General features: G+C 43.6%; 1 protein-coding gene across 2 annotated transcripts in view; it reads left to right on the plus strand.

Moving 5' to 3' along the window:
* Positions 1–16,805: 16,805 nt before the first annotated feature.
* SLC35F3 (solute carrier family 35 member F3) overlaps positions 16,806–24,781 on the plus strand; it is an 87,491-nt gene continuing 79,515 nt past the window's right edge. The window contains exons 1-2 of one of the 2 annotated variants that reach the window (XM_033144294.1): positions 16,806–17,342; positions 18,289–18,518. In XM_033144294.1, coding sequence (XP_033000185.1) covers positions 17,290–17,342; positions 18,289–18,518 — 283 coding nt within the window. In that variant the 5' untranslated portion in view covers positions 16,806–17,289. Of the gene's footprint in view, positions 17,343–18,288; positions 18,519–20,942; positions 21,050–24,781 lie in introns of those variants that run through there. The other variant, XM_033144295.1, reaches the window with a different exon arrangement.

Here is a 24,781-nt window from a genome sequence, read left to right on the forward strand (position 1 = left end):
GTTGTTCCCTTTATCTCTTGACTTCCTACTTTAGCATTCCAATCCCCTATAATGAGAAGAACATCCTTCTTTGGTGTCATTTCTATAAGGTGTTGTAAGTCTTCATAGAATTGATCAATTTCGGTTTCTTCAGCACTGGTAGTTGGTGCATAAACTTGGATTACTGTGATGTTAAAAGGACTGCCTTGGATTCGTATCGAGATCATTCTATCATTTTTGAAGTTGCATCCCAGTACAGCTTTCGCCACTCTTTTGTTGACTATGAGGGCCACTCCATTTCTTTTACGGGATTCCTGCCCACAGTAGTAGATATGATAGTCATCCGAACTGAATTCGCCCATTCCTGTCCATTTTAGTTCACTGATGCCTAGGATGTCAATGTTTATTCTTGCCATCTCATTTTTTACCACATCCAGCTTACCAAGGTTCATGGTTCTTACATTCCAGGTTCCTATGCAATACTTTTCTTTACAGCATTGGACTTTCCTTTCGCTTCCAGGCATATCCGCAACTGAGCGTCCTTTCGGCTTTGGCCCAGCCGCTTCATCAGCTCTGGATCTACTTGTACTTGTCCTCCGCTCTTCCCCAGTAGCAAGTTGGACGCCTTCCGACCTGAGGGGCTCATCTTCCAGCGTCATATCTTTTATATGCCTGTTGTCTTTGTCCATGGAGTTTTCTTGGCAGGGATACTGGAGCGGCTTGCCAGTTCCTTCTCCAGGTGGATCACGTTTGGTCCAAACTCTCCGCTATGACCTGTCCATCTTGACCTGTCCATAGCTTGCCTGAGTAATTCAAGCCCCTTCGCCACGACAAGGCAGTGATCCATGCTACTTAGTGATGTCTGTTTTCAGAGTTAGAATTCCAGATACAGAGATGACACTAACTATACCATGAAAATTACGAACAGTTGGTTTTTGCTAGGTCATTGCAAAAAATAAAAATCACCCCAAGACAAAGAGGTAAATGAGAAATATATATGGCCTTGGAAAATGTAAGAACCAGGAGCAAAACAAGCCTGACTCCAGTAACATGTTGGTGTCATAAAATAAAAAATAAGCCAAAATATAATAATTATTAGAGTAGACTTAATAGGTGGCCCGTTTTCATTAGTAGATGTAGGCCTTTGTTTCACCGTCTTGGAACCGTCTCCCAAAAGTGCAAAGTGTTCATGTGACACACAACCAGCTGGAGAGCTCTCACTCCTCTTCTCTTTCCTGAGCACTAACCACTAATTTGAAAGAAGCCTGTGGGAGAGGCTGCTTTGTCTGCAGAGAAAGAACAACAATAAGCTGCTCTGGAGCTATGTGTTGTTTTTGCTTTTCTTGAACATTTTAGAATAAGGTTTGCTCAACCCTTTCATTTCCACTTGGAGAAGAATTTTATTTACTCTGTTGAGAGCTGCTTAGTATTCAATAGCACAATCATTTTTGACCAGTTCCCTAACAATCACTTTTAAATAGCCATTTTACTTAACTTTGTGATCATTATAGGCAAGCTGATCAAACTGTAGGAAAGTGCTGTTTGGTTCCTACTTACTAAAGGAGGGTGCAAGACCTGGGGGACTGCAATTTAAAAACCCCCACAGTTGTGCCTTTATGCACTCCACGACCAGACTTAAGGGAACAATTCTTACTCTCCATCCCTCAGCCTTTAAGAGTGATGGAGCCATTACATCCACAGCCCTGCCACACATGGCTGCAAGGGTAGAAGGCAATGCAGCAATTGGGCCTGATGCTGTCATTCAGTGAGAGCTCTGTTCTTAACATAGGACAGTAGTTGAATCCAGCAGTTGGTTTAGCAGTGGGGGACTTTGGGCTCTCAAATTTCAGCGGATCCCTGTGCAATGCTAAAATCCAGTGGCACATGACACCCACCGTACTTCTTGCACTCCATTCTACAGTGTTGTTGAGGCCCCCCCTGCAGCGTGACACCTAGTGTGGCTGAACTGGACAGCCTAGTGTAAAATCGCCTCTGGGCTTAGGGCACTGTAAGTATTGTGCCACGTTTTGTCCTGCTACACTGCTTCTGCTTGTGCAAGAAAACTAGCCTGCACAACAATGCAATGTCTGGTAGATCCAAAACACTAAAAGTATGGTACAGTGGTACCTTGGTTTAAGAACAGCTTAGTTTATGAACAACTTGGATTAAGAACACTGCAAACCTGGAAGTAGGTGTTTTGGTTTGTGAACTTTGCCTTGGAAGCAGAACATGTTCTGCTTCCTGTTGAGTGTGTTCCATTTGTAAACTGAGTCTCCTGCTGCTATGGGAAAGCATGCCTTGGTTTAAGAATGCTTTGGTTTAAGAACAGACTTCTGGAACGGATTAAGTTCGTAAACCAAGGTACAGTGGTGCCCCGCTAGACGAAAATAATTCGTTCTGCGAGTATTTTCGTCTAGCGGGTTTTTCGTCTAGCGAAGCGACAATGCAAACCGCGGTTTTCGCTAGACGAAAAAAAAAATCGTCATGTGAGGCAGCCCCATGGACAAATTCGTCTTGTGGGGCAGCCTTCCGCTAGACGAATGCATTCGTCTAGCGAGGCATTCGTCTAGCGAGGCACCACTGTACCACTATATTTTACTGTTTTATTGTATTGCATTTCAGAGAGTAATAGCAAAAGACATATTTCAAAGTTGCAGTAGGACTGTAACATTTAGGATGGAATCCTATACACCCTTATCTGGGAATAAGCCTGTAGGGGAAGACATGATGGCCTCTGGATGGTTGCATTACTGCTGCTTACTGGGCAAGTAGAGGAGGAAGGGCAAGGCAGTATCAAGATTGGTAGGGTGCAAATGTGTTGGCAGGGAGAGCACATTGGTTCTGCTAGTTTGTTTGCACTGCGCTGACTTTGCTGCCAACTCGCCCCTCCCCTTCTACCTCCCAGAAGAAAAGCAGCAACACAACCAATAGGTCAAGTGACTGGCAGCACCCCACCACGCTGTCTGATGCTGGTGTAAACCCCATTAACCTCAATGGGGCATATATGTGAGGGGAAAACAGTGGAGTATAAAGCTTGGGTTCTCATAGATCAATGGGAGGGAGCACATCAATGTTGCCAAATAATAACTCCAATTCAGAAAAGAATAGTCAGCCCCAGGTGTCTTATATTTTTAACAAGTATTCAATGGTTAGAATACTCACTTAGAATAATTTGATCTGTTAAAAATTAATCAAGAAACTTGTTTGATTTTTTAAAAATGCTGTTTTTTAAAATATTCTGTGAATTGCCCTGAGACCCTCGAAAATAGGGCGATATATAAATTCTAATTCTAATAATAATAATAATAATAATAATAATAATAATAATAATAAATGGGTACTTAGAAAAACTTTGGTGGCAAGTAACTGCTTATAACTAGGGACGAGGGTGGTTCTGTGGTCTAAACCACAGAGCCTAGGGCTTGCCAATCAGGAGGTCGGCGGTTCAAATCCCCGCGATGGGGTGAGCTCCCGTTGCTTGGTCCCAGCTCCTGCCAACCTAGCAGTTCGAAAGCATGTCAAAAGATAAATAAGTACTGCCCTGGCAGGAAGGTAAACGGTGTTTCTGTGCACTGATCTAGTTCGCCAGAAGCGGCTTGGCAATGCGGGCCACATGACCCGGAAACTGTACACTGGCTCCCTTGGCAAATAAAGCAAGATGAGCGCTGCATCCCCAGAGTCGTCCGCGACTGGACCTAATGGTCAGGGGTCCCTTTATCTGTACCTAACTGCTTATAACAAGCATTCAAATGCTTCTTCTCAGATGGTGCTTGCTGTAACACATGCATGCAATCTCAAAAAGGGAAATAAATATACTTTGCCCCTTGAGCATTATCATTAACTGATTCATACTCCACCTTGCAACAAAGTATTAGGCTGTAATGATAAGGTAATAATAGCATACCACAATAAAAGCATAATCATGGGTATTTTTTTTAAAAAAAAACCTATTATTTAATTTGCATACAGATTTCTGAAGGTTTGATCAATTAATTAGTATTTCTTTTGCCCTTTTTAAAAGACACCTCATGATTGCCACATAGTGCCTCCACCAAACTGGTTTTCATAGGTGCCAAATATTTAAAGCTGTTTTCAGAATTGGTTGGGATCTGTAGGAGCTCAGGGTTTGTGAAAAGCACCCTGCAGATGAAAGGAGCCATCAAACACTCCTGACTTTAGAACACCTAGCAATGGCATACCATCAACAAACAACAACACAAGTCTGAGCTTTATCAGCCCTCAAGATCTGAAGCATTGAACTTGAAAGAGAAAGCAACATTGGGGATTTTTTTTTAATCCCAAGAAACCTATTTACTTCCAAGAAGTGATTATAAAACTACATGTATAAAAAGTTTTTGGTTTTTTTAAGTGAACAGTAGGAAAGGATGGAAAATGGAGACGATTTCTGCACTCCACCTCAGACTGGATCAAGTTAAGGCCAAACTGAACATGACTGTAAGTGCAAGTTGTCATTGAATGTTGTTGGCAGCTGCTATTCACATTTTGAAAAAGTGCACAGCCAGTGCAAAGATACATTTAATGCCCAGTCTGGCCATTAACTGGCATCATAGGATTGCTATGAGAGAGACTAAGCTGTGAGGTGATTTGCTCACCCTATGTGTTGCATAGATAAGCGGGGGTCTAAACCTGGGCTTCCCACGCTCATAATTATCACAGCTGATTCATGCTTTACACAGAAAACACATTTGCTGTATGAATGATATTTTTTTGCAGTTGCAAAGTGAGTTGCCATATGTCCTATTTTTCCAGGACATGTCCTCTTTTTCATGGGTATGTAAAATGAGTTGTCATAGCGATCCATAGTTAAAAGCAGAAATTGTGTCCTCCTTTTTGCTCATCAAAATATGGCAAACGTATGGGTACAAATAGTGGGATCATACAATTGGCCGTGGCTTGCATGTAAATTCCACGACATGGTTACAGTGATGCCTCTCCCAGTTACACTTTAAAGGAGATGAAGGTGTTTTACCATGGCATTATGTGATGAAAAGGAAGCAGGTGCATTTGCTCCATGAACTGCAATGATAAAGAGCTGTTGCTGGAATGCAGAGCCAGCTGTGTTTACAAACTGGTGACAGAATCCGGCAAGACATTCTCATTCTAGCCACAGGTCATTCTTCTCTTTTTGGCCTGCTGGGATCCAGAGCTTTATTCTTTCTCTGCTCTTCCTACATAATTTACGAATTCAGTGTTGATAGTGGAGAGCGTCTGGGAGGCCTGTTATGTATGATTTATTATGAGTGCAATGTTGATTGAAGACTCTGATCCCACAATCTCATCAAGAGGCACATTTTTGGCTGGAACAGAATTGCTGAGATCAGTGAAAAGGTGTGAGGTAGGCAAAATACTTTACTGTCATAGTTTTCTAGCACAGGATCACACAGTTGGAAAGGAATCATCTAAGAAGCCACTTTCTTTCTCATTACGGGAGAGGAAGAGAAGTGCATGTCGGGAGGAAATGAATTCCACAATGAGGAGCAAAGGTCCAATCCCTCAGTGAAATATGACACAACCCTAGGATATCACAGCAGCAGTTCTGCCTTTGATATGTATGTTCATTCTTCATAACTGCAGCCAGGGGTGGTTGAACTGAGTACTCGCCTGGGTTAATGTACTGTCTGCAGTGATCTAGGATAGTAAAAAGCATCTATAACTTTTTTAAAAAGGTTTTTAAAGTTGTTGGAGTACTAGCTAGAAAAATAACCTTCCTTCAAGTAGCTCTAAATTATCTTTCTTTTTCAATTTCAATTTCTTTTTTTTTTTTAATCTCTCTTTATTATTTAAAAATACACATAAAAATACAAATACACATAAAGACAAACACAAACACAACAAAATAAACATAAACATAAACAAACTGCTATTCTTCTCTTTTCTTATTTACAAACAAATTCTTGTACCTCCAATTATCCTCATTGCATTTTTAAGCTATTATACCTATATCGCGTACAGTTATATATTTCATTTACAAATCATAATTTTCCATCCTTAAGTCTCTATTTGTTTACCTTAAAGGTTCAGTCTGCATCTGCCATTAGGATTCCACTTATACCATTACTCCTTAAGTAATCTTTGAATATCCTCCATTCTTTCAATTTCAATTTCAATGTCATCTGTGCTAGGTAAAAATCAGTGGAATGAAGCATTCTAATCACTTTGAGGCAATGTTACCAAGAACATAGCACTTCATATAACATAAACACTATCTAAATGATAATAAAATAATGATGATAAAAAGTAAAGTCATAAGCTGTAAAAGCTAAGCTGGATACCATTTATACAGTACTTATATTTATTATTAATTATTTTTTTATTCTGCCCTTCATCCGAAGATCACAGGGCAGTTTACAATATAAAAACAGAAAAATACATACCATAATAACAAACCAAAACAATACTCACACACCCGAGTTTAAAAGGCCTGGAATGTTTCATTAGCCAAAGGCCTGGTTGAAGAGGAACGTTTTTGCCTGGTGCCTAAATATATTGTTACAAAAGCCTATCCCTGTCTCTGCCAAGTCGTGGCAAGAGCACATGGGATCTCAGGGGCCACAAATAATGTTTGCAAGGTCCGGGCCAGTTCATATGGGGGAGAGTCAGTGCTTGAGGTATTGTGGTCCTGAGCCATTTAAGGCTTTATAGGTCAAAACCAACACTTTCTGCCTGGAAACTGACTTTTCATTATTATTTTTAAAGATTCTAAAACGTGGCTTGCAGCAGGTAGGAAGCATTCTAATCACCTGAGCTTGCACAAAGGGTTTGAGAATGTTTGTATCTGAACCTGGTCTAAATGTTGAGTGTAGAATCATAGAGTTAGAAAGGACCTCAGATTTAATCTACTCCAACGTTTCCTGACAATGCAGGAAACTCACTTATACAGCTTCCACAACCATCTAGCCCCTGCTTAAAGTTCACTAACGAAGGAGAAACGGAGGCTGCCTCTTCTCCGAGCTAAATAAGTTCCTTCCACCTTCCCACATAGGAGTAGTTGGTCTCCAGGCCCCTCACCATCCTTGTCACCCTCCTCTGGACCTGTTCCAGTTTCCTGATATCCTTCTTAAATCTAGTGATGATGTACATGGATATGTGAATCAGGCTTAATCGTCTTTCAGAAGGAAATATCCTTTAGGCACATGGGCATCAAACTGGAGGACCAGCTTAACTTTTATTTTTATACATTTAAGTGTAGCAGTTAAGAGTTGGGATGTTAAGATTATAATATTAATGCTTTCAATGCATGCCAAACACATTACTAATGAAGAGAGGATTACTGGTGGGAGGTTTTGAATTTACATTTTGATCTTAATGGGCAAAGAAAATACACCAGACATGAATTTCAGTAAGATGCTTTTAGTAACCAAAATAATAAACTCTGCTGCTATTTGCTGCTTTTGTTCTGCCTGTTAAGCATCTTCTGTAGTGGCAGGGGAGGGAAAATACATCAGGATACCTTAGAATCAAGGTCCTCTCAGAAGGTCACCTGCTCCTGACTTAATTTTAACAAACATGATTTGAAGCTTCCTGAATTTCCACAGCCTGTGCCCTTTGGCAGAACAAGAGCAGGCTGCTGCCAATGCAGCTCAGTGCCAAGCATGTTAATGAAGCATCTTGGCATTTTATTTTATTTTTTTGTTCGACAGGCAAAAAGATCGAATCAGTGGAAAGCTGTTTTCCAAAACTAAATGGTGGTGGTGGACCCCACAAATGGAGATTATGGTGGGAAAGAGGCCCCGCTTCCAGTTCCCTTAGTAGCTGTGCAGAAAAGGGGGCTGCAGCATGTGTATCTCGCTCATTGGTGTCTCTGCTCAGAATCCACAAGAACTGTCAAGCAACAGATTCAATGCACCTAAAAGCATAACTTCTTTGGACTCCAGCACAATGTTCCTGGAAGGATTTTCTCAGAGAACCAAGAACTTGCTTCAATATGGTTGCAGTATAATTACATTTTGCTGAAGGGGAGCCCCTGGGAGTGGTTTGGTGCAGGGTTACCAAAGAATGATGTAAAAAATGCTAGAGTGATCAATTCTAGTGCTTTATTGTAACCTGTACAGATTTCCGTCAGACAAAAATTACACTTTCAGCTGATCCTCAAAAAAACCAGGGCTTTTCGCTTTGCAAAAAAATAAAGCTGCACCACTTTGAGCTGATCCTAAAAAACAAAACAAAAAAACAGGGCTTTTCCCTTTGCAAAAGAAGCTGCACCACTTTGAGCTGATCTAAAAAAAAACAGGGCTTTCTCCCTTTCCTCCTCTAAAAACTAAGTGTGTCTTATGTTCAGGTGCGTCTTATGGAGCCGGTATTTATTTTAGGTAAAATGCAGAGTATGTCTCTGCTTTGCCAGCTCAGAAAGTCAGAGCTGTGCATAATAGCGTCCAGCATCTCTCGAGCCAGAAGAGAAAGTAAAAAGTACAGTAACATCACATGGGTGAGAAAGCAGATAAGACAGCTGGCTTTCTCAATGGGAAAAACAGACACAAATCACAGCAGCTTGGTTTTGCAGCTTGGCCTGTACAAATATCCCAATGCGGCCCACCACATGGTCTGAGGGACGGTGGACCGGCCCACGGCTGAAAAAGGTTGTTGACCCCTGGCATATATCAAAGCAAGCGAATAAACATATATGAGTTCATTCTTGCCACAACTACCAATTGGTCCGGGGGGGGGGGGGTTAATCTTGACAACCAAGGTGGAGTTTACAAGCCTTCTGGAACATCTTCACAAGTTTACATTGCATAAGCTTGCCTTCTTATACGGCATACAGTCTCTCAGTCAACAAAAAATTGCACTTAATTAATTTCTCATTGTCCCTTTAATGTAGACACATTGGAAGATAGTACCGGTAAATTTGTCCACTGTAGAAAATGTCAGAAACAGAGAGACCTCTTCCTAGTTTTAAAAAGCTTGTTTCTGAGAGTTTTCACACTTCACAAATACCAGATTTATGCCAAATTCTGGGTGTGCTCATGCAGCTTTGACCTTGCCTCCACTCTGCCCATCTAGGAAAATGACAGCAATGCCACAGCCAAGAGTATACACCGTCCTCAAGACACAGGGAGGAATTCAGCACCACACTAAGGCAATCATTCCACCCAACATTGCTCCGCCTGGACACTGAGGTTCTCCTCTGAGGGTCTTCTGGTATTCCCCTCACTGTGAGAAGCAACGTTACAGAGAACCAGGCAGAGGACCTTCTCAGTAGTGGCACCCTCCGTTCAGATATCAAGGAGATTAAGAATAACACAACTTTTAGAAGACATCTGGAGGCAGCTGTGTATCAGGAGGTTTTTAATACTGGATGTTTTTATTACGTTTTTAGATATGCTGTAAGCCGCCCAGATGGGCAGGGTATAAATAAATTGTTGTTGTTGTTGTTGTTGTTGTTGTTGTTGTTGTTGTTGTTCCATCACAGCAAGCAAGTTCAGATCTCATTTCTGAAGCATCAAGAGCAAGATTCTCACCCAAGGTTAGAAACCTGCCAAATTACAATTAGGTTCAGGGGTTGGTGTTGTGTGTGTGTCTGTGTGCTACACACCTTTAAGTTAATTAGTGTGTGTGTGTGTGTGTGTGTGTGTGTGTGTGTGTGAAAAACTAAAAGGGGTTTCCTTCCCTCCCTGTGTTTTTTGGCACAACTATTTTATTATGAAACTGACATCTGTCATTGAGGTGCCCTGAGAAATGTAACCTGCAGAGTTCCAGAAGGTTACCGTAGGTGTGGGAGCTAGGGAATTATGATGGATGCGGGAGGAGAACCACTTTAAGCTTGTGTTCCGTTCAATTGGTGCCAAAGGTCGTAGCAACTAATAAGTGGAAAGCTGATTTGACAGGAGTGTTTTGACATGCAGCGCAGACAAAAAAAGGACTTGAAGATCCAGCATCCCAAGCAAGCATCACTAGCAGAACTAGCAAAGAGCACAGGATAGACAAGGGAAAGGTGATACCCTAGCACTCTGTGACTGGAGAGCCTTGGCACAATAATGCCCTCTTATTCACAGATAGACCTGTCTTGCAGAAATCTTCACTCTATATCCACCCTGGCACTTTCTTTATATCGCAAGCTTGGGAAGAAATGTTTCAGTTTTTGAAGACACACTGTCTTTAGGTGTGTGTGTGTGTGTGTGTGTGTGTATTAATCTGGATATCTGAAGCCCCACGAAGTGAACTTTGGTACAGGCAGCATTGGCGAGATCCTGTTTTGGCTTTGATATGCCCCTAGTCTGTTTGAACTGGCTGTGCTCCTGTTCTAGGTTTAGGATTCATCCAAACCCTTTGCACACCTCTAGAATATATCTATTTATCCTTCTTCTGAGAACAGTGCGGCATCTGTGGCCCTCCAAATGTTGTTGGGACTACAACTCCCATTGTTTCTCTTGGCCATACTGACTGGGGCTGATGGGAGTTGGGAGTCCAAATCTTCTGGAGGGATGCAGGTTCTCCCTTTTGTTCTAAAGGTTCATATTGGCTTAAGTATTATCACTTTTTATTTGAGATCGTGAGAAACATCTTTCCCAAAACCTCAAGCAAGTGAAAAGGTATATTATACAAGAGAAGCAGGAGGGTCCTGGGTGTAGAACAGTGTTTCCCAACCTTGGGTCTCCAGCTGTTTTCTGACTACAATTCCCATCATCCCTGACCACTGGTCTTGCTAGCTAGGGATGATGGAGGTTGTAGTTCAAAAACAGCTGGAGACCCAAGGTTGGGAAACACTGGTGTAGAGTCTTGTGACAGGAGAAAAGAATGGCAGAGAGGAGCACGCTATTCCTATTCAAGTGCTAGGGGACAGCAAGGAGGGTTCTTTTGAACAAACGGTTGGGAAGGTTCACATTATATATATATCTATATTTGAATGAAACTCATACATAGTTGCTTTAGTTTAGCCATGTCTGAAGTCAGAGCAATAGCAGCAAGCCAGTGCTGCTGCGTTATTCAATTAGCCTCACGCTCACAAATATTATGACTCAGATTGGCACAAAAATGATCATTGCTAGTAAAAATAATGACAATCAATACTATTTATTACTTTAAAGCCTCTGTCCATAAAAAATGGGAATTCAACTGATTCTCAATAAATAGTGTTGGATTAAACTGTTGATGGAATTATTTAATAATACTTTTCAAATCTAGAACTTGGCAATAAACTATCAAAACACATGCTTTGCATGCCCGAGGTACGAGGTTCAATAACCATCAACTCCTGATAAAGGTTCTTGGGTAGAAGGTTGGGGAGGGGGACGACGACTCTGCCTGGTGTCTTGGAGTGATAACAGGAAATACTGATCCAGGTGAACCAATTGCAGAAAATGGATGGGGAGTCTCTGACCCACCAGATACTGCTGGATTACAACTCGCATAATCCCAGACCATGGACTATGTCATCTGAAATTATGATTCTGAATAACAGTTGCTGGGAAGCACCAGTGAGCAGACTGCAGCTGTGCTCATGTCTAGCTTGCAGGCTTCCTAAAGGCATCTGGTTAGCCAGAGAATGGGATGCTGGACTAGATGGGCCATTGGCCTGATGCAGCAGACTTGTCATATGTCCTTATTTATTTAAAAGCATTTATAATCCATTAATATTTTAAAATCTCTAAGAGTTGGAATCCAACAACATCTGGAGAGCCAAAAGCTCTCCGTCCCTTTAGCAGAAATAACTTTTATATTACGTGTAGTATTGTGGCATGCCTCAGTAAGGAAACCACATATGGCTCACTTATCTAAAGAACTGGAGGTGTTGGACTTGAAGCCTGCAATCCTGTGCACATTTACTTGGAATAGGTCCCATTGAACTCAGTGAGACCTCTCCAAAAAGATCAGGCTGCATTTATAAATATAAATATTTTATAAGAAGCCTGTCTTAGAAATAAGTAGTATTGGTTTCAATAGGATGTTCAAGGCAGTTTGCTTTGGACTGTGTTGCTGTAGCCTGTATGTTAATTGGGAATCAGGAGTGTTGGATATGCAACTCCTAGACTTTTGCATTAACTATTTTGTATTTCACATGTAAAAAATACATCGGGCATAGTATATACGTATGTTTTAAAGTAGCTTCCCTTGTCCTATCCTACATTAATGGCATGCACAGTGCAGACTAAAAGGAATATATTTAGTCTGTTGTCTTTACTCTGCATATGTACTGATGAACGTAGGTAAGATGAAATAATGCATTTTCTGCCACTGGTCTAAGCACATCTAAACTGTCATTTTTGTCGTGCCAGTCATACTATCCGCCTCTAGATTGACTCATTTATTTGGTGAAAACATGTTTGCTTCCTGGGGAAAACAGTGACAAGCCAAAGTGAATGAAGGTGAATGTATTGAAGAACAGGTAGTGTAGTCATAAAGATGAACATGAACAATGCCATTTTCAAAGAAATGTCTCCTTAAAGATCCTGAAGGAGGATAGCCAAATGATTCTGGGCTCCAGAGAAAATATTGATACGTAGTGTACTGATAGTTCTTCTGCTGTTTCATTGAAATACTTATTTTGCAACCATCAGAATAAAATACTAGGTAGAGATCCATCCAGGTCTAAGCATACCAATTTAGATCTGTGTCATCCCCACCATCTTTATTAACAGACCGATAACCACAGATTGATCTGCCTTCTATTATCTCTGTTTTCACAAGCAAGATGATCGAGACATTACCCCATGCCTCATACGTACTTACATGCTACAAGAAACCTCTAACAATGAAATAAAATAGTCCTATCATTAGAGGTTTTAAACAGAAGCTGAGTGGATACCTGCCATGGATCCTGGAGCAGCAGATTTCCTGCACTGGCAAGGGGGTTGGAGTAGATGGCCTTTCAGACCCCCCCTGCCAACTCTATGTTTATAGGATCCTTTTAATTTTCCTTCTGAACTGGGCATTTTCGTTGCCCATCAGTTACTCCCGCCCTGCAAGCAGATCACAGTTAATGTATTCTACAACTTCAGTCTCTTGAAATCGGGCAGATGAATCCTTCCAGAGTTAAAATGTAGAACTCTGTCCTGCATGACGATGCCAAGTTTTGTTGTTTTTCTCCATGTCCGAGGAACAAGACGAACAGAATATGACAGAGATGTGAGCTGAACCAGTGTCTCACTTCACTGTGCCAATTAGTTGTGTATACCTCTGTTCATAAGAATGCTGAACCAGGAGAAACTATACACTGCCAGTGGAAATAACTTACACTTTAGGGATGGCACCACATGACGTATCTCATTACAAGTAAAAAAAAAATTATCCTCTTCGCCTTCCTGATCTCTTGGTACACACAAGTACCTTGTTGATCAGCTAGATCAACATCTCCCATCTGAGGGCCAAACTACATGTTATGTTAAATATACAATCATGTTCAATGTAACTGTTTATCTTATGGGTTTGGCTGGTGTCATAGTATGGGAGGGGGATCAGGATGGGGGTGTATGGAGAGAGGGGTATTATTCTGTTCTGCTGGGACATGAGGCCTACAGGGAAAGTGGTAATGAGTATTGGAGGCTCCAATGGGTCAGGCCAGGAAAATCAGGACCTTGGACAACTCCCAGTGGGCCCTACTAGACCAGTTTGTTGTTTCAGCAAAGATTTACAAGCAAAACCCCAAGTGGATATTGCACATTTAATGTAACATGCAGTCTGGTTACAAGATGTGATACATGCATGACTCTTGTCTCATTTTCCTAGTGCTAAGGTCATGTTTTTATGGATCTTGTCTGCCGTTTGTTGGACAGTTAAAAACCCCCACTGAAGTTCTCTATTAATAAGGAGCTGTCAGATGAATATATATTTTGTTCCTCTGTAATGCATCACCAATACACATGGTGCATTATAGAGGAACAAAAGCAAAAGAAGCAGACGAGGACTCAAATGCCTTTCATAATTTTGAAGAAATTGGGTGAGTACTGCCCCCACCACCACCCAGCAATGTTGTTTTGGCAACCAAGTATCAGGAACAAAGAGGTACAACCCTGTCTCAAGCTCAGCCCCATTTCCACTGAGATGCTTGCCTCTGCTTCAGACCAAGTTGCAGGCTGCTGCTGAAACTGAATTCGAGAGGCTGCTGTATTTGATGGCTATCAGAGACAAACGGGCTGCAGAATGACACTTTAGGGTCATTCTCACTTTCCTCCATGAGCAGCATATCAAGAAGTTGCTATATAGGCTTTCTTGCTTTCACCAGCTTTTTAATCTTTCTGGTGTTATTGATCCCAAAGCAGCAAGGGATGTAAATCACACAGGACCCTGGAGACTGCACCGTTATCAGGCAAACAGAATGCTTATGAGAGACAAGCCATGTTAAAAGATACTACCTGGATTAGCTGCGCTTGCTTTGCAAGGGTGTCCACTTCACACATCCCGTTTTTGGTATAAGCCTGTAATGTTATAAATGTACACTTACAATGCTTAAAACAGTATGCATTACTGTGGCAAATGTATACCATGCAGGTAACACACTAGTCAGGGATCCACCATTGCCTGCAGCTCCCTTTCTAGTAAACATTTTGCAGCAAATATTTGGAATGGCCCTTTGCATACAAGCTTGTGAATTGGGACTTAAAATGGCTATACCTGCATGGATGCAGACTTCAGGCTTGTCTGATCTTCTTTGTTTTTTTCTAGAACCCAAAGATCATTCAACCACAGCCATAGTTTTAAAACAAAACAGGATGCCTCTGAATGCATTCTGAATATATGACACACACACCCCTGGTATTATAACTGTACTGAGTTCACTGAGTTGTATCCAGTTGCTCCAGCTGAAGTGACTATTAATGGAAGAGGAAGGAGGGAATGTTTGCTTATCCTCTGCCCACCCACACTCCTGTGCTGCTGCGTCCCAATCTGTTCTGGGTGGTTGGGGACTCCCCGGAATAGATGGTGTGGGCATTACGGGAGGGAAGAGTGAATTTGCACACTCCCCTTCTATTCTGTTAGAAGGTACTGTACCTCTGGGGGGGGGAGTTGAATGAGAACCATTTGGTTTCCACTTACAGTCCTTTCACACAAGAGTTAACATAGGAAGTTGCCTTATACTGAGTCACACCATTGCTCCATCTAGCCTAGCATTGCCCAAACTGACTGGCAGTGGCTCTCCAGGATTTAAGGCAGGAAGATCACTCAGCCCTTACTGGAGATGCCAGGGATTGAAGGTGGGGCATTCTGCATGCAACATGTGCTCTGCACCATCAGCCTACAGCCCTATCCAGCTTTCTTCATTTCAGCATCTTACTTTAGGTGGGAGAAGCCATTTTGTTGTAAAACAGCCGGGATTCAGAAACCCTTACCAATTTACTTCAAATCGCTCAGAGATCCACCAGTAGGTTCCAATCTGTCTTTTGCCTATGCCTGCTGTAAGGCATCCCTCTTGAAATTATCCACAGCTAGGGCTGCCATATTTCAAAAAGTAAAAACCAGGACACCCCAAAATTTGATGAAGACCCCAAAATTGTGGACCATCTGCTTTGCATGCCAAATGGCCCAGCTTCAATCCTCAGCATGTCTAGTTAGGGCTGGGAAAATATCCCTGGCTGAAACCCTGGAGAGCTCCTCCCAGACAGTGAGTACTGAGCTAGATGGACTGTTGGTCTGATGCAGTAGAAGTCAGCTTTCTATGTTCCTAGTTGTGAACATAGCATGTTCTTGAGCAGCTCACACTAATTTCAGTGGGGACTGAGCAGGAGAACATCACAAAACATTCTGGGTCAGATTTGCCTATATCGGGTTCATTCTGCCTCTTTTAATGGCACAACCGGGAGCTTGAGGCAGCTGCTTCACCTTGCCTCTTGTTAGGGCTGCTTCTGGCTTTGCCATCATTGTTTGTCATGTAATAGAAGAAGCAGTAGAAAGATCCCAAGGTCAAAGGAAGGAGCTTTCAGTTCCCATTTGGATTTTCACAAAAAACTGGCTGATTGAGTAAGCATTCCTGGGCTGATTTCAATTGACCCTCATTTTGAAGATCATTCTCATTTTCCCTCGAGGCATGGAGTGGGGGTGGGGGAGGACGGAGGGAACAGGAACATAGGAAGCTGCCATTGACCCTTCAATAGCCCAGTATTGTCTACACAGACTTGCAGTCGCTCTCCAGGGTTTCAGACAGGAGCCCTACCTTACCTGGAGATGCCAAGTATTGAACCTGGGCCATTTTGCATGCAATAAAGGTGCTCTGCCACCTTGGATCCTCTTTGCTATCACAAATGGCTGAATCACCCAGCAGGTTGGCCAAAGACATTTTGCTGCTTGCGACAGGACAGCAAATCTCCTCTCTCTGCCCCTCCAAGACAAGATGCATAGTACCCAAGGCCAGCCAAGTCAATTTGGCACCTGAGGCCGAAAATCCCACAAGCACCTCTCCGCTCCCGGGTTGTAAAAAACACAATTACAGCTAACTAAATGACTAACCACTTGCTTCCCTTTCCTGACACGCAAAATGCGGCTACCTCACTCAGGGCCGCTTCACGAAGGAGCTGAATCCGTAATATCCTCCCCCCGCCCTTTTCTTCCAAAATCACCCCCATCACCAATAACCAAATGTAAGGACTGACTGCTGTTGCTGCGCGAGTTAATTCTCCTACCCCTTTGGAAATAAACGCACAAACCCCCTTTCTCTCTTCAAGAATATAAAACCCGCTCCACGCTGAGATCAAATAGAAACTAATATGAGAAAAGTGTTTCGAGCCTTCGCAGAGGGCGCCTGCCTCCCATCCGCTGCCTTTCTTCCCAAGCCAGGAGGAGGGGCGTCGCTCTCTATGGCGGCCTCGCTCCCTCCCCCTCCCCACGAACTGCGCACGGGCTCCCCCTGTCGGCCGCCGCGCCACATTCACCGCGCGGAGGAAAAGCTGGAGGAGAAGAGCGAGCGGGCTCCCCCTGAGGGGCGCGCGGCATTTCCCCCCGAGAACGGGCGAGCGAGAGCGGCGCTTGCCTGCGAGGGGGGCGACGACGAGCGTTGCTCTCCTCCTTCGCTTCACTGCTGGAGAGGCGGCGGCGGCGAGCAGCAGCAGCAGCAGCGGGAATAGACACGGACAGCAGGTTGCAGCCGGGAGCCGACGCCTCGCCCGCGCTGGGGACTCAGGCAGGCGGACTCTCATGCGGCGGCGGCGGCAGCAGCAGCTCTTCGCCGGCCGCTCCAAACTCCGTGCCTGTGCGGCGGCGGCAGCGGCGGCGGCAAGCGCGAGCTCCGGCTCCGTCCTCCTTCCTCTTCCCACCTTGGCGACCCGCGCGGGGGCCGCCGCCCCGTCTCTCCAGCCCGCCAGCCCGGGGCGGCTGCACCTTCCTTGAAGCCTGGGAGCCCCCACTCCCCCGCTGCTCTTCCCTATGGGGATTCGGGAGTTCCCCAACGGCACGGCCAGGGGCAAGACCGTCGCCATGTGAGTGGGGGGCGAGGGGGGGCGGCGGCGGGCTGGGCGTGGGGGGCGTCGCGCGCAGCAAAGGTTCCCTCACGCAGCCATTCCCCCTTCTCCCGGGGGGCTGCCGCCTTGGCGCCGACCCCGTGAGGGAGGGACGAGGGACACCGGGAGCAAAGTTTTCAGCTTCTCCTCCTGCTTGCTGCTCACTTTTCTCACGCTCTTCTTTTCTCCTCCTTGCTGGGTCTGAGAAGCGGAGGAAGCGGTGTGTTTGTGTGGAGAAGGGAGGTGGTGGTTTTGGCGCGGGAAGGCGGAAAGTTTGCCCGGAGCCTTTCCTGGCCAGCTCGGCGGGGAGCGGAGGGTGAAGGCGCGCTCCCTCGCGGCAGCTTCGAGCCCCTCGGGGTGCGCGGAGAACTGCGTCGCGCTGGGCTCCGTCCGGGAGGGCTCGCAGGAGGAGGGGCTCGGCGTCTATTGACAGAAGACCGAAGTAGACCACGTTTTCTGAGGGGAGAAAACCCCCTCTACAAATCGTTGTACTAGGCGAAATAGTAGTAGAACTAGGCTGAGGTTTGCGCTTTGCGCCCAGTGTCCTCAGCGGGGAAGGACCGCAGCCCCGTCAGAGCAGAGCATCTGCTTGGCATGCAGAAGGTTCCGGGTTTAATCCCTAGCATCTCCAGGTAGGGGTAGCAAGGAACCCTGCTTGAAACCTTGGAAAGTCGCTGCCAGTCTGTGTAGGCAATACTGAGCTAAGGTGGACTGGTTGTGGGGCTTGACATAAGGCATTGCAGGGGGGTTGGACTAGATGACCCTTGGGGGTACCTTCCAAATCTACAATTCTGGAATTCTAAGACAGCTGCCTCTATTCCTCTTTGTTGCATTATTAACACCTTGTTCCTGAGTGTGTTTGCATTTATTACATTCACCTTTGCCTTACCTTCTCCTCACCCATCTCTTTTGTCTCTGCCTCTAGTGGCATGAGGAGATCTCCAGACGTCAGCCCCAGGAGGCTGTCAGACATCAGCCCTCAACTCCGGCAGCTGAAATACCTAGTGGTGGATGAGGCGATCAAAGAGGATTTGAAATGGTCCCGATCTGTGGAAGACCTCACCAGTGCGACCGTGGGGCTCACCTCCATTGAGGAAAGGATTCTACGGATTACTGGCTACTACGGCTATCAGCCCTGGGCTGCCAGCTACAAAAGTGAGTCCTTTGTTTATCCCTGCCTCCTTCACAGCAGCAGTCACCATTCTCTCTATATTACACACACAGTCCTCAACTTTCTGTCACAAGGAACCTTCTCAAATTGCCTGGGGAGGATTTGGGTTGTACTCTGGAATTAACACCTTGATTCCTCTTCTAGGAATCAGTGGGTTTTTTTATCTTGTATGATCAAAGTAGATAAGAGATGGTCTTTGTTATTTGGCTAGTTTATTGCTCCTTCTTTCCCACAGCTGTCTTAGAATAATAGAATTGTAGAGTTGGAAGGGACCCCAAGGGTCATCTATTTCAACTCCCTGCAATGCAGGAATCCTGCCCACAGCCGTCCTTGGGTGGGTTCGAACCACCAACCTTTTGGTTAACAGCCAGATGCACTGACCCATTGCGCGTGTGTGTATATGCTGTGCAATTTATATTTTTGTGTCAGTATAGCAAGACTGATAACAGATGGGTGGATGGGGATGAACTTGCCCTCTTTCTGTGTGTGTCTGTTGTTTCAAAAGGATGTGGGGACATGAGGAGTTTAATGCAGATCAACTGAACTTTCTGGTTGTCTGAGAGGGGGGCACTGTGGTGATTATTATATAAAACATATAATTCTTCAGATTTAGGAAAGGATTTCAGCTTAGTGCTCAAGATTGGATCAAATGTGAATTTTATGAAAGGTCACTGTGGCATAAAGGGCTTCTTTACGAATAAAAAATGTTAGATTAAATGGCAAATGAAGCTTTTGTCTTCAATACATGGAAGTGATTGGGAAAATGTCATACAGCTGGATGATTTAATGAATTGCTTTCAACTTCTAAACAGATTTACACATATTGTATTATTATGAATTTGGGGTGCTTGACTTCCCTAAAACCGTGAATCAAGGAAGGATTAAAATATAAATCAGGCCAGCTTCCTTAGGAGATCACCTGAGAGATGGGCCGTTAAAGGAAAGCAAAGGAAATGAGCTGTTAACAAAGTGAAGACTCTGTGTCACACTCTCCCCCTCCTTGAGCCCTGAGATAATTAGCAGAGACAAAGCAAAGCGGAGAGTTTAGGATTGCAATTGGTGGTGATGTAACCTAGGAGGAAAATGGTTGCAGGCTGTGAAAGGCAGCAAGCTAGAGCAGAGGGTCAGAGAACCACGGCTGATTTCTGTGACCTTTTTGGTGTGTTAATGCTGTGAATCCCTCTGTTGTAGGTTCAGGTGGTATATGTGTGTAAATAAACCATATATCATAAAGACACCACAGTCTCCACTGTGCCTCATTTCCAAAAGGAAACACAGACCCTCGGTAGGTGCCTGGACCCCTGGAATCTCTCACTGCTCTGAGATTGGGGTGGCATGTAACATTAATCAAAGCAAAGTGGACTTTAGTGCCAGAAACCTAACCTCACTTACCTGGGAGTAAACACCATGGAATTTAGTTGGAGTTACTCCTGAATAGACATGGTTAGGATGCAGCCATAATGCTATTTACCGTATTGGCCTGAATATAAGCTGCACCCAAATATAAGCCGCGCCTTTAAAATTGGAGGGGAGAAAATAATAAAAAATGAAAACATACTGGAATATAAGCCGCTCTATTCCTTGCTGTTCCTGGCTGCATACTGGGCCGGGGGGTGGGGGGTGGAGCTGCGCTGCGTTGCTGGCAGTTTTCCCCCTTCCTTGCTGTCTCCCTTCCCCAACTTGTGGAGAGGACAGGGGATTATGTGTGGGGTGGGCACCACTTTGCCGTGCTCCTGGCACTGTTTGCCCAGTGCTCCTGGCTGCATACTGCAATGTCATAAATATAAGCCACACTTTAACTTTTCATGGTCGAAATTTGAGGGAAAAAGTGAAGCTTATATTCAGGCCAATGCAGTATGATAATTTTGGTGCTAAGGTACTGTATAGTTCTTTATTTGTGATGGATGCTTTTGGTCAGTTAAATCTGTACTTGTAAGAATATATTAAAGAATATATTGAACAGTGGCTGGGGAAACCCAGCCAGAAGGGTAGGGAATAAACAACAACAACAACAACAAATTCTTATAGGATTCTTTTAACAACCACCACCACCAGTTAATGCTGGAGTTCCTACCAGGTTGCAGTCCTATACCCACTTATGAGGAAGCATGTCCCATTGAATTTAATGGGACTTCTGAGAAGAGTTGTATTGGATTGTGCTATAAATGTGTACAATAATCAATACAATGTATAACACCACACTGATCATGATTCATGTTTTCATATTTCCAAAGTCTGACAAAATATTTCTCTAATATCTCAGGGCACTGATGGTTGTTGCAGACAGTGTGCCTATTTTGTGTGTTTATCATACAAAAAGACAGGAAGGTTCCCCCTCCCACCCCATTTTATGAATCATCTGTAAGGGGTGCCAAATTCCATGTTATGAGTTTTCTGCATTTGCATGGTAACATCACAATAACATGCCTCCTGAGTTGTCCAGGAGGAAACATATTCATTCTTCTCATTTTCCTTTCTCCAAACATGTTGGTTCAGAAGATGCCATGTTACCAGGAGTCTGGAATTTCTGCATTCAATAATGGTGCAGCTTGGTTGTTCAAGAGCCCATCCTGTCAGCTCTGAAATATGAAAACAGGGCTTTATTCAAATTAAATAACCACTCAATCCCTTGGAAAATGGCTTGTGGAGTGTCACAAGTTTCTGTTTTGATATCTGCATGGAGTCAGTGGCTGAAACTGTTTAATGTTTTGAAGTTGGATGTTATTAACATGCTGATGACACCCAGCTCTGTTTTTCTATCAAGATCCAGGAGCTAAAGCTCTCCCGTGAGCCAGTGTCTGGCAACTGCAATGGACTAGATGAGGATGTGTAGGTTGCAACTGAATGCAGATGAGGCATAAGTGATGACAGTTGGGGGTCCTTGGAGAGAAAAAAACCCAGTGATGGGATTTGCCTTCTTTTAATTGAGTAGTTGTGCATTATAGGGGATCTTTTCAACCCTTTCTCAGTTTGGATTCTAAGAATTCTTGGTTACTGCTTCTACCTATGATTTTTACTGTGCCCTTTCCTGATGTACAGGGACCTGGCCAATATCTTACACACTATTTGTAATATGAATGGAACACTACAGGTATAATGCGTCCTTGCTAATGCAGCACTTCACTTATTTGAGGGAGTAGGGCAATGGAAACAGATAAGACCTGTATAATTGTTGAACACTCCTGGCAAAGATGAGTTCATAGGAGAGTCTGAAGCTAGCTAGTATGAGTTTAGAGCAGGGGCCTGACCAGCAAGGAGTTTGTACCCACTTGAAGGCCATAGGTCAGAAAACAAAACTACTGTAGTCAGAAACAAGTCTTTCAGTACCTTGGACAGGTCTCAGGGAAGAAACTCAGGTGGAGACAACTTGTTCTTAGAAGAACTAGTTGCTGAGCTCATTTAGTTTTTCAGCTTGACTACCACCTCACCAGGCTCTGCCCCCTTACTGGAAAATGGAGCTCCTTTAAGGAGCAAATCTCTGGCCTGGAGCCTGAAATTTTGTTGTGTCTCCATTGCCAAGCACATTGCCTGTGGTGGTGAACAGATGGCACACGGCCTTTTGTGTGTGGGTGAGGAGCAAGGATGCTGGTTCTGTGATGGTTCCTGGACCCTGAACTATAGTCTCTGGGCATCCTGGCTGAAGGGTTTTAGGTTCAAAGTGTCAGATTCCAGTGGTTGCCGGACTCAGCTTGAGTTTCGGTTCCCAAATCTGGTGTTTGTGTGGGTGGTATTCCTGACTCATTTGATCAGTAGCCAACAAAGTCAGTGCCCAAATTGCTTTTGGTAGTTTGGATCTTGACCATTGCAATGACACTGGCAGATTTTTCTTTGAGCCATAATTAAAGGGGCTCACCTTGGCCTCAGAAGACATATAAAACATGTGCCCTGAATAAATCTGCCAGTTGACTATGATCTTCAAAAGAGGCTTCCCTTGCCAGGTTAATTTTCACTTTTTGAGAGGTGGTAGAATGAAAGTCTTGAGGAATTTTTAGTGGGTCATTTCAAAATGCAATAGCCCTTAAGCCAAGAGAGTACTCACTCCCCTGAGATGTGGCCATTTGTTTTGCATCGTTCTCAAAGAAGGAAGAAGTTTAGAGGCTACTGAGGCCTCTGAAAGACATCTCCCATGACAAGCAGCCCATCATGACCCTTCAAGTCCTCCCTGGAGAAAACCTAAGAACTTTGGGAGCTATGCCCATGTACCTGCTGCCTCCAGGAAGGTGTGTAAAATACCACTGGGGATTCCCAATTTGGATGGTTGTCATGCAAGGAACTACAGTGCTTTCCACCTCCAATGTTAAAGGTGCTAGAGACCTCTTGGGATTATTGGAGATTAATATCCTCCACCACCCCACTTATACGGGCCCTTCAAACATAAATATGGTGAAAGTAGATGATAGTGAGACTTTGAATGACAGCTGAGAACCAGCTTGACAGAAATGCCAATCCAGGAGATGCAGGAAGGAAAATACTGGATAATGTCCACCTGAAAATGTGCCATGTTCTCTGCATTCCACATCTCTCTGCAATGAATGATATGCAATCTTTGTCCATCCTTTTATTTGAAGTCCCTTCTGATGCAGGCTCTCACCTTTAGACAAGGGTCTATCTAACTGACAGCTAATACTTGGAATATACAATGTTCTCGAATTCATATTTACCACTGGCTTTGAGCCTCAGCTGTGGTCTTTAGTCTAACTTTGGTTTGTGAGGCCCACATAAGGAGCTGACAATCTTCTTTTCCTTAGTGCCCTCCAGATAGGGGAAGCAAGTGATACTGCTGCTGTACGCCAGCTTGATGTGCAGCAACAGTTGAGCAACAGCTCCACAAATTCAGTTAAGGACTCAGCTATACAGCTTCAAATAAAACGTTTAAGGTGTGTTGTAAAGTGCAATATACAAATGTGACACTAGATGGCGATGGTGAGCTATAGCAAATTCAATATATTTTTCAAAACGTTTTTTAAAAAGACATTTTCACAGCATTTTTATATGTGTGTACATTCCACTTAAGTTAAAAATGTTGTGTAGTATTATTTTAAGAAGTTTGGGACAGCTGTCACAGGCTTCCCAATAAGTGATTTAGCTTTTTAAAGTAATGGCAGCTGCGGGATCTTTGGAGCAAGATCTGTTTGGGAGACTGTAGTTACATATACTTTCTCCTCAGGAAAACACCAGATGCCAACTAGAATATGTTGTATATTGTAAACCACTTTCTTTTTACAAAGATTGTCTTCTGCTGATACAGGACTCATACAAGTACACTCTTAGAGGCCTCCTTTCATATTCTGATGTCTTCCCACTACCTCAACTGCATCACCCTTTAACCCCACTTCAATAACTAATTGGCTTACAAAAAAACAAGTTAAAGAATGCTCCAAACATTATTTTAAAGAGATGAGGTAGATGAGGATTTTTATGGGAAGCTGGTGTTACACAGTGTCTGAAAGAAGGAGCTGGCTTTAAGAGGCGTGTGAGGAAGAAGACTAAGCATTTAGAAACAGATATTGCTAAATAGGTACAAATTAACTGGATCTCAAAGAATTTATAGACAACTAGAATCCAAAAGAAGGTATTTGAACTTAGTGAAATAAACCAAACTATGGCTGGGCTGTTATACCGGTATTTGAGACAAAAGTTCTATGAATTTTCATTGGATTGGATCTCATTGGATTTTATTGGATTGTAATTTGCTTTGGAAACACCTAATTAACCATCTTTTGATAGCTTCATCATTGCTAGGCCTTGGAAGGATTGTACTGACCTATATGCTACGTTGTGGTAACAAAGAATGTGGCAAATGGCACTTCTAAAGAAACTCAGAAGGTAAAAGTGGAATGGGGACAAATGAAGAAAGGCACTTTTGTAATGGTTTTGTTGAACTTTATTATTTTCACCAGTATTGCTGAACATGGTTGTCATACACCCACTACCATGCATCCTAACTGTGACTGAGCATGTTCAGGGTGGCATCTCATTTGGTTGTCTCAACCAACTCATGGCTTAACCTAAAAATGAAAAATAAGAACATGAAAATTGTTTAAGATCTATTACATAAAGCAGCATGATCTGGACTTGATTTGCATCAACAAACTTTCCCACAGGCCAGTTTTGGGGCGGTGTTGAGTTTCATAGCTGTCTATTTACAAAAACGTTTTGGCTTTGATGGAGATTGTCTATTTTGTATGTAGAGTGAGGATCATCTAGTTCTAGTCCAATACCCTGCAACACATGCAGCTGTCCCATA

Source organism: Lacerta agilis, chromosome 3 (assembly GCF_009819535.1).
Source record: "Lacerta agilis isolate rLacAgi1 chromosome 3, rLacAgi1.pri, whole genome shotgun sequence".
Taxonomy (NCBI): domain Eukaryota; kingdom Metazoa; phylum Chordata; class Lepidosauria; order Squamata; family Lacertidae; genus Lacerta; species Lacerta agilis.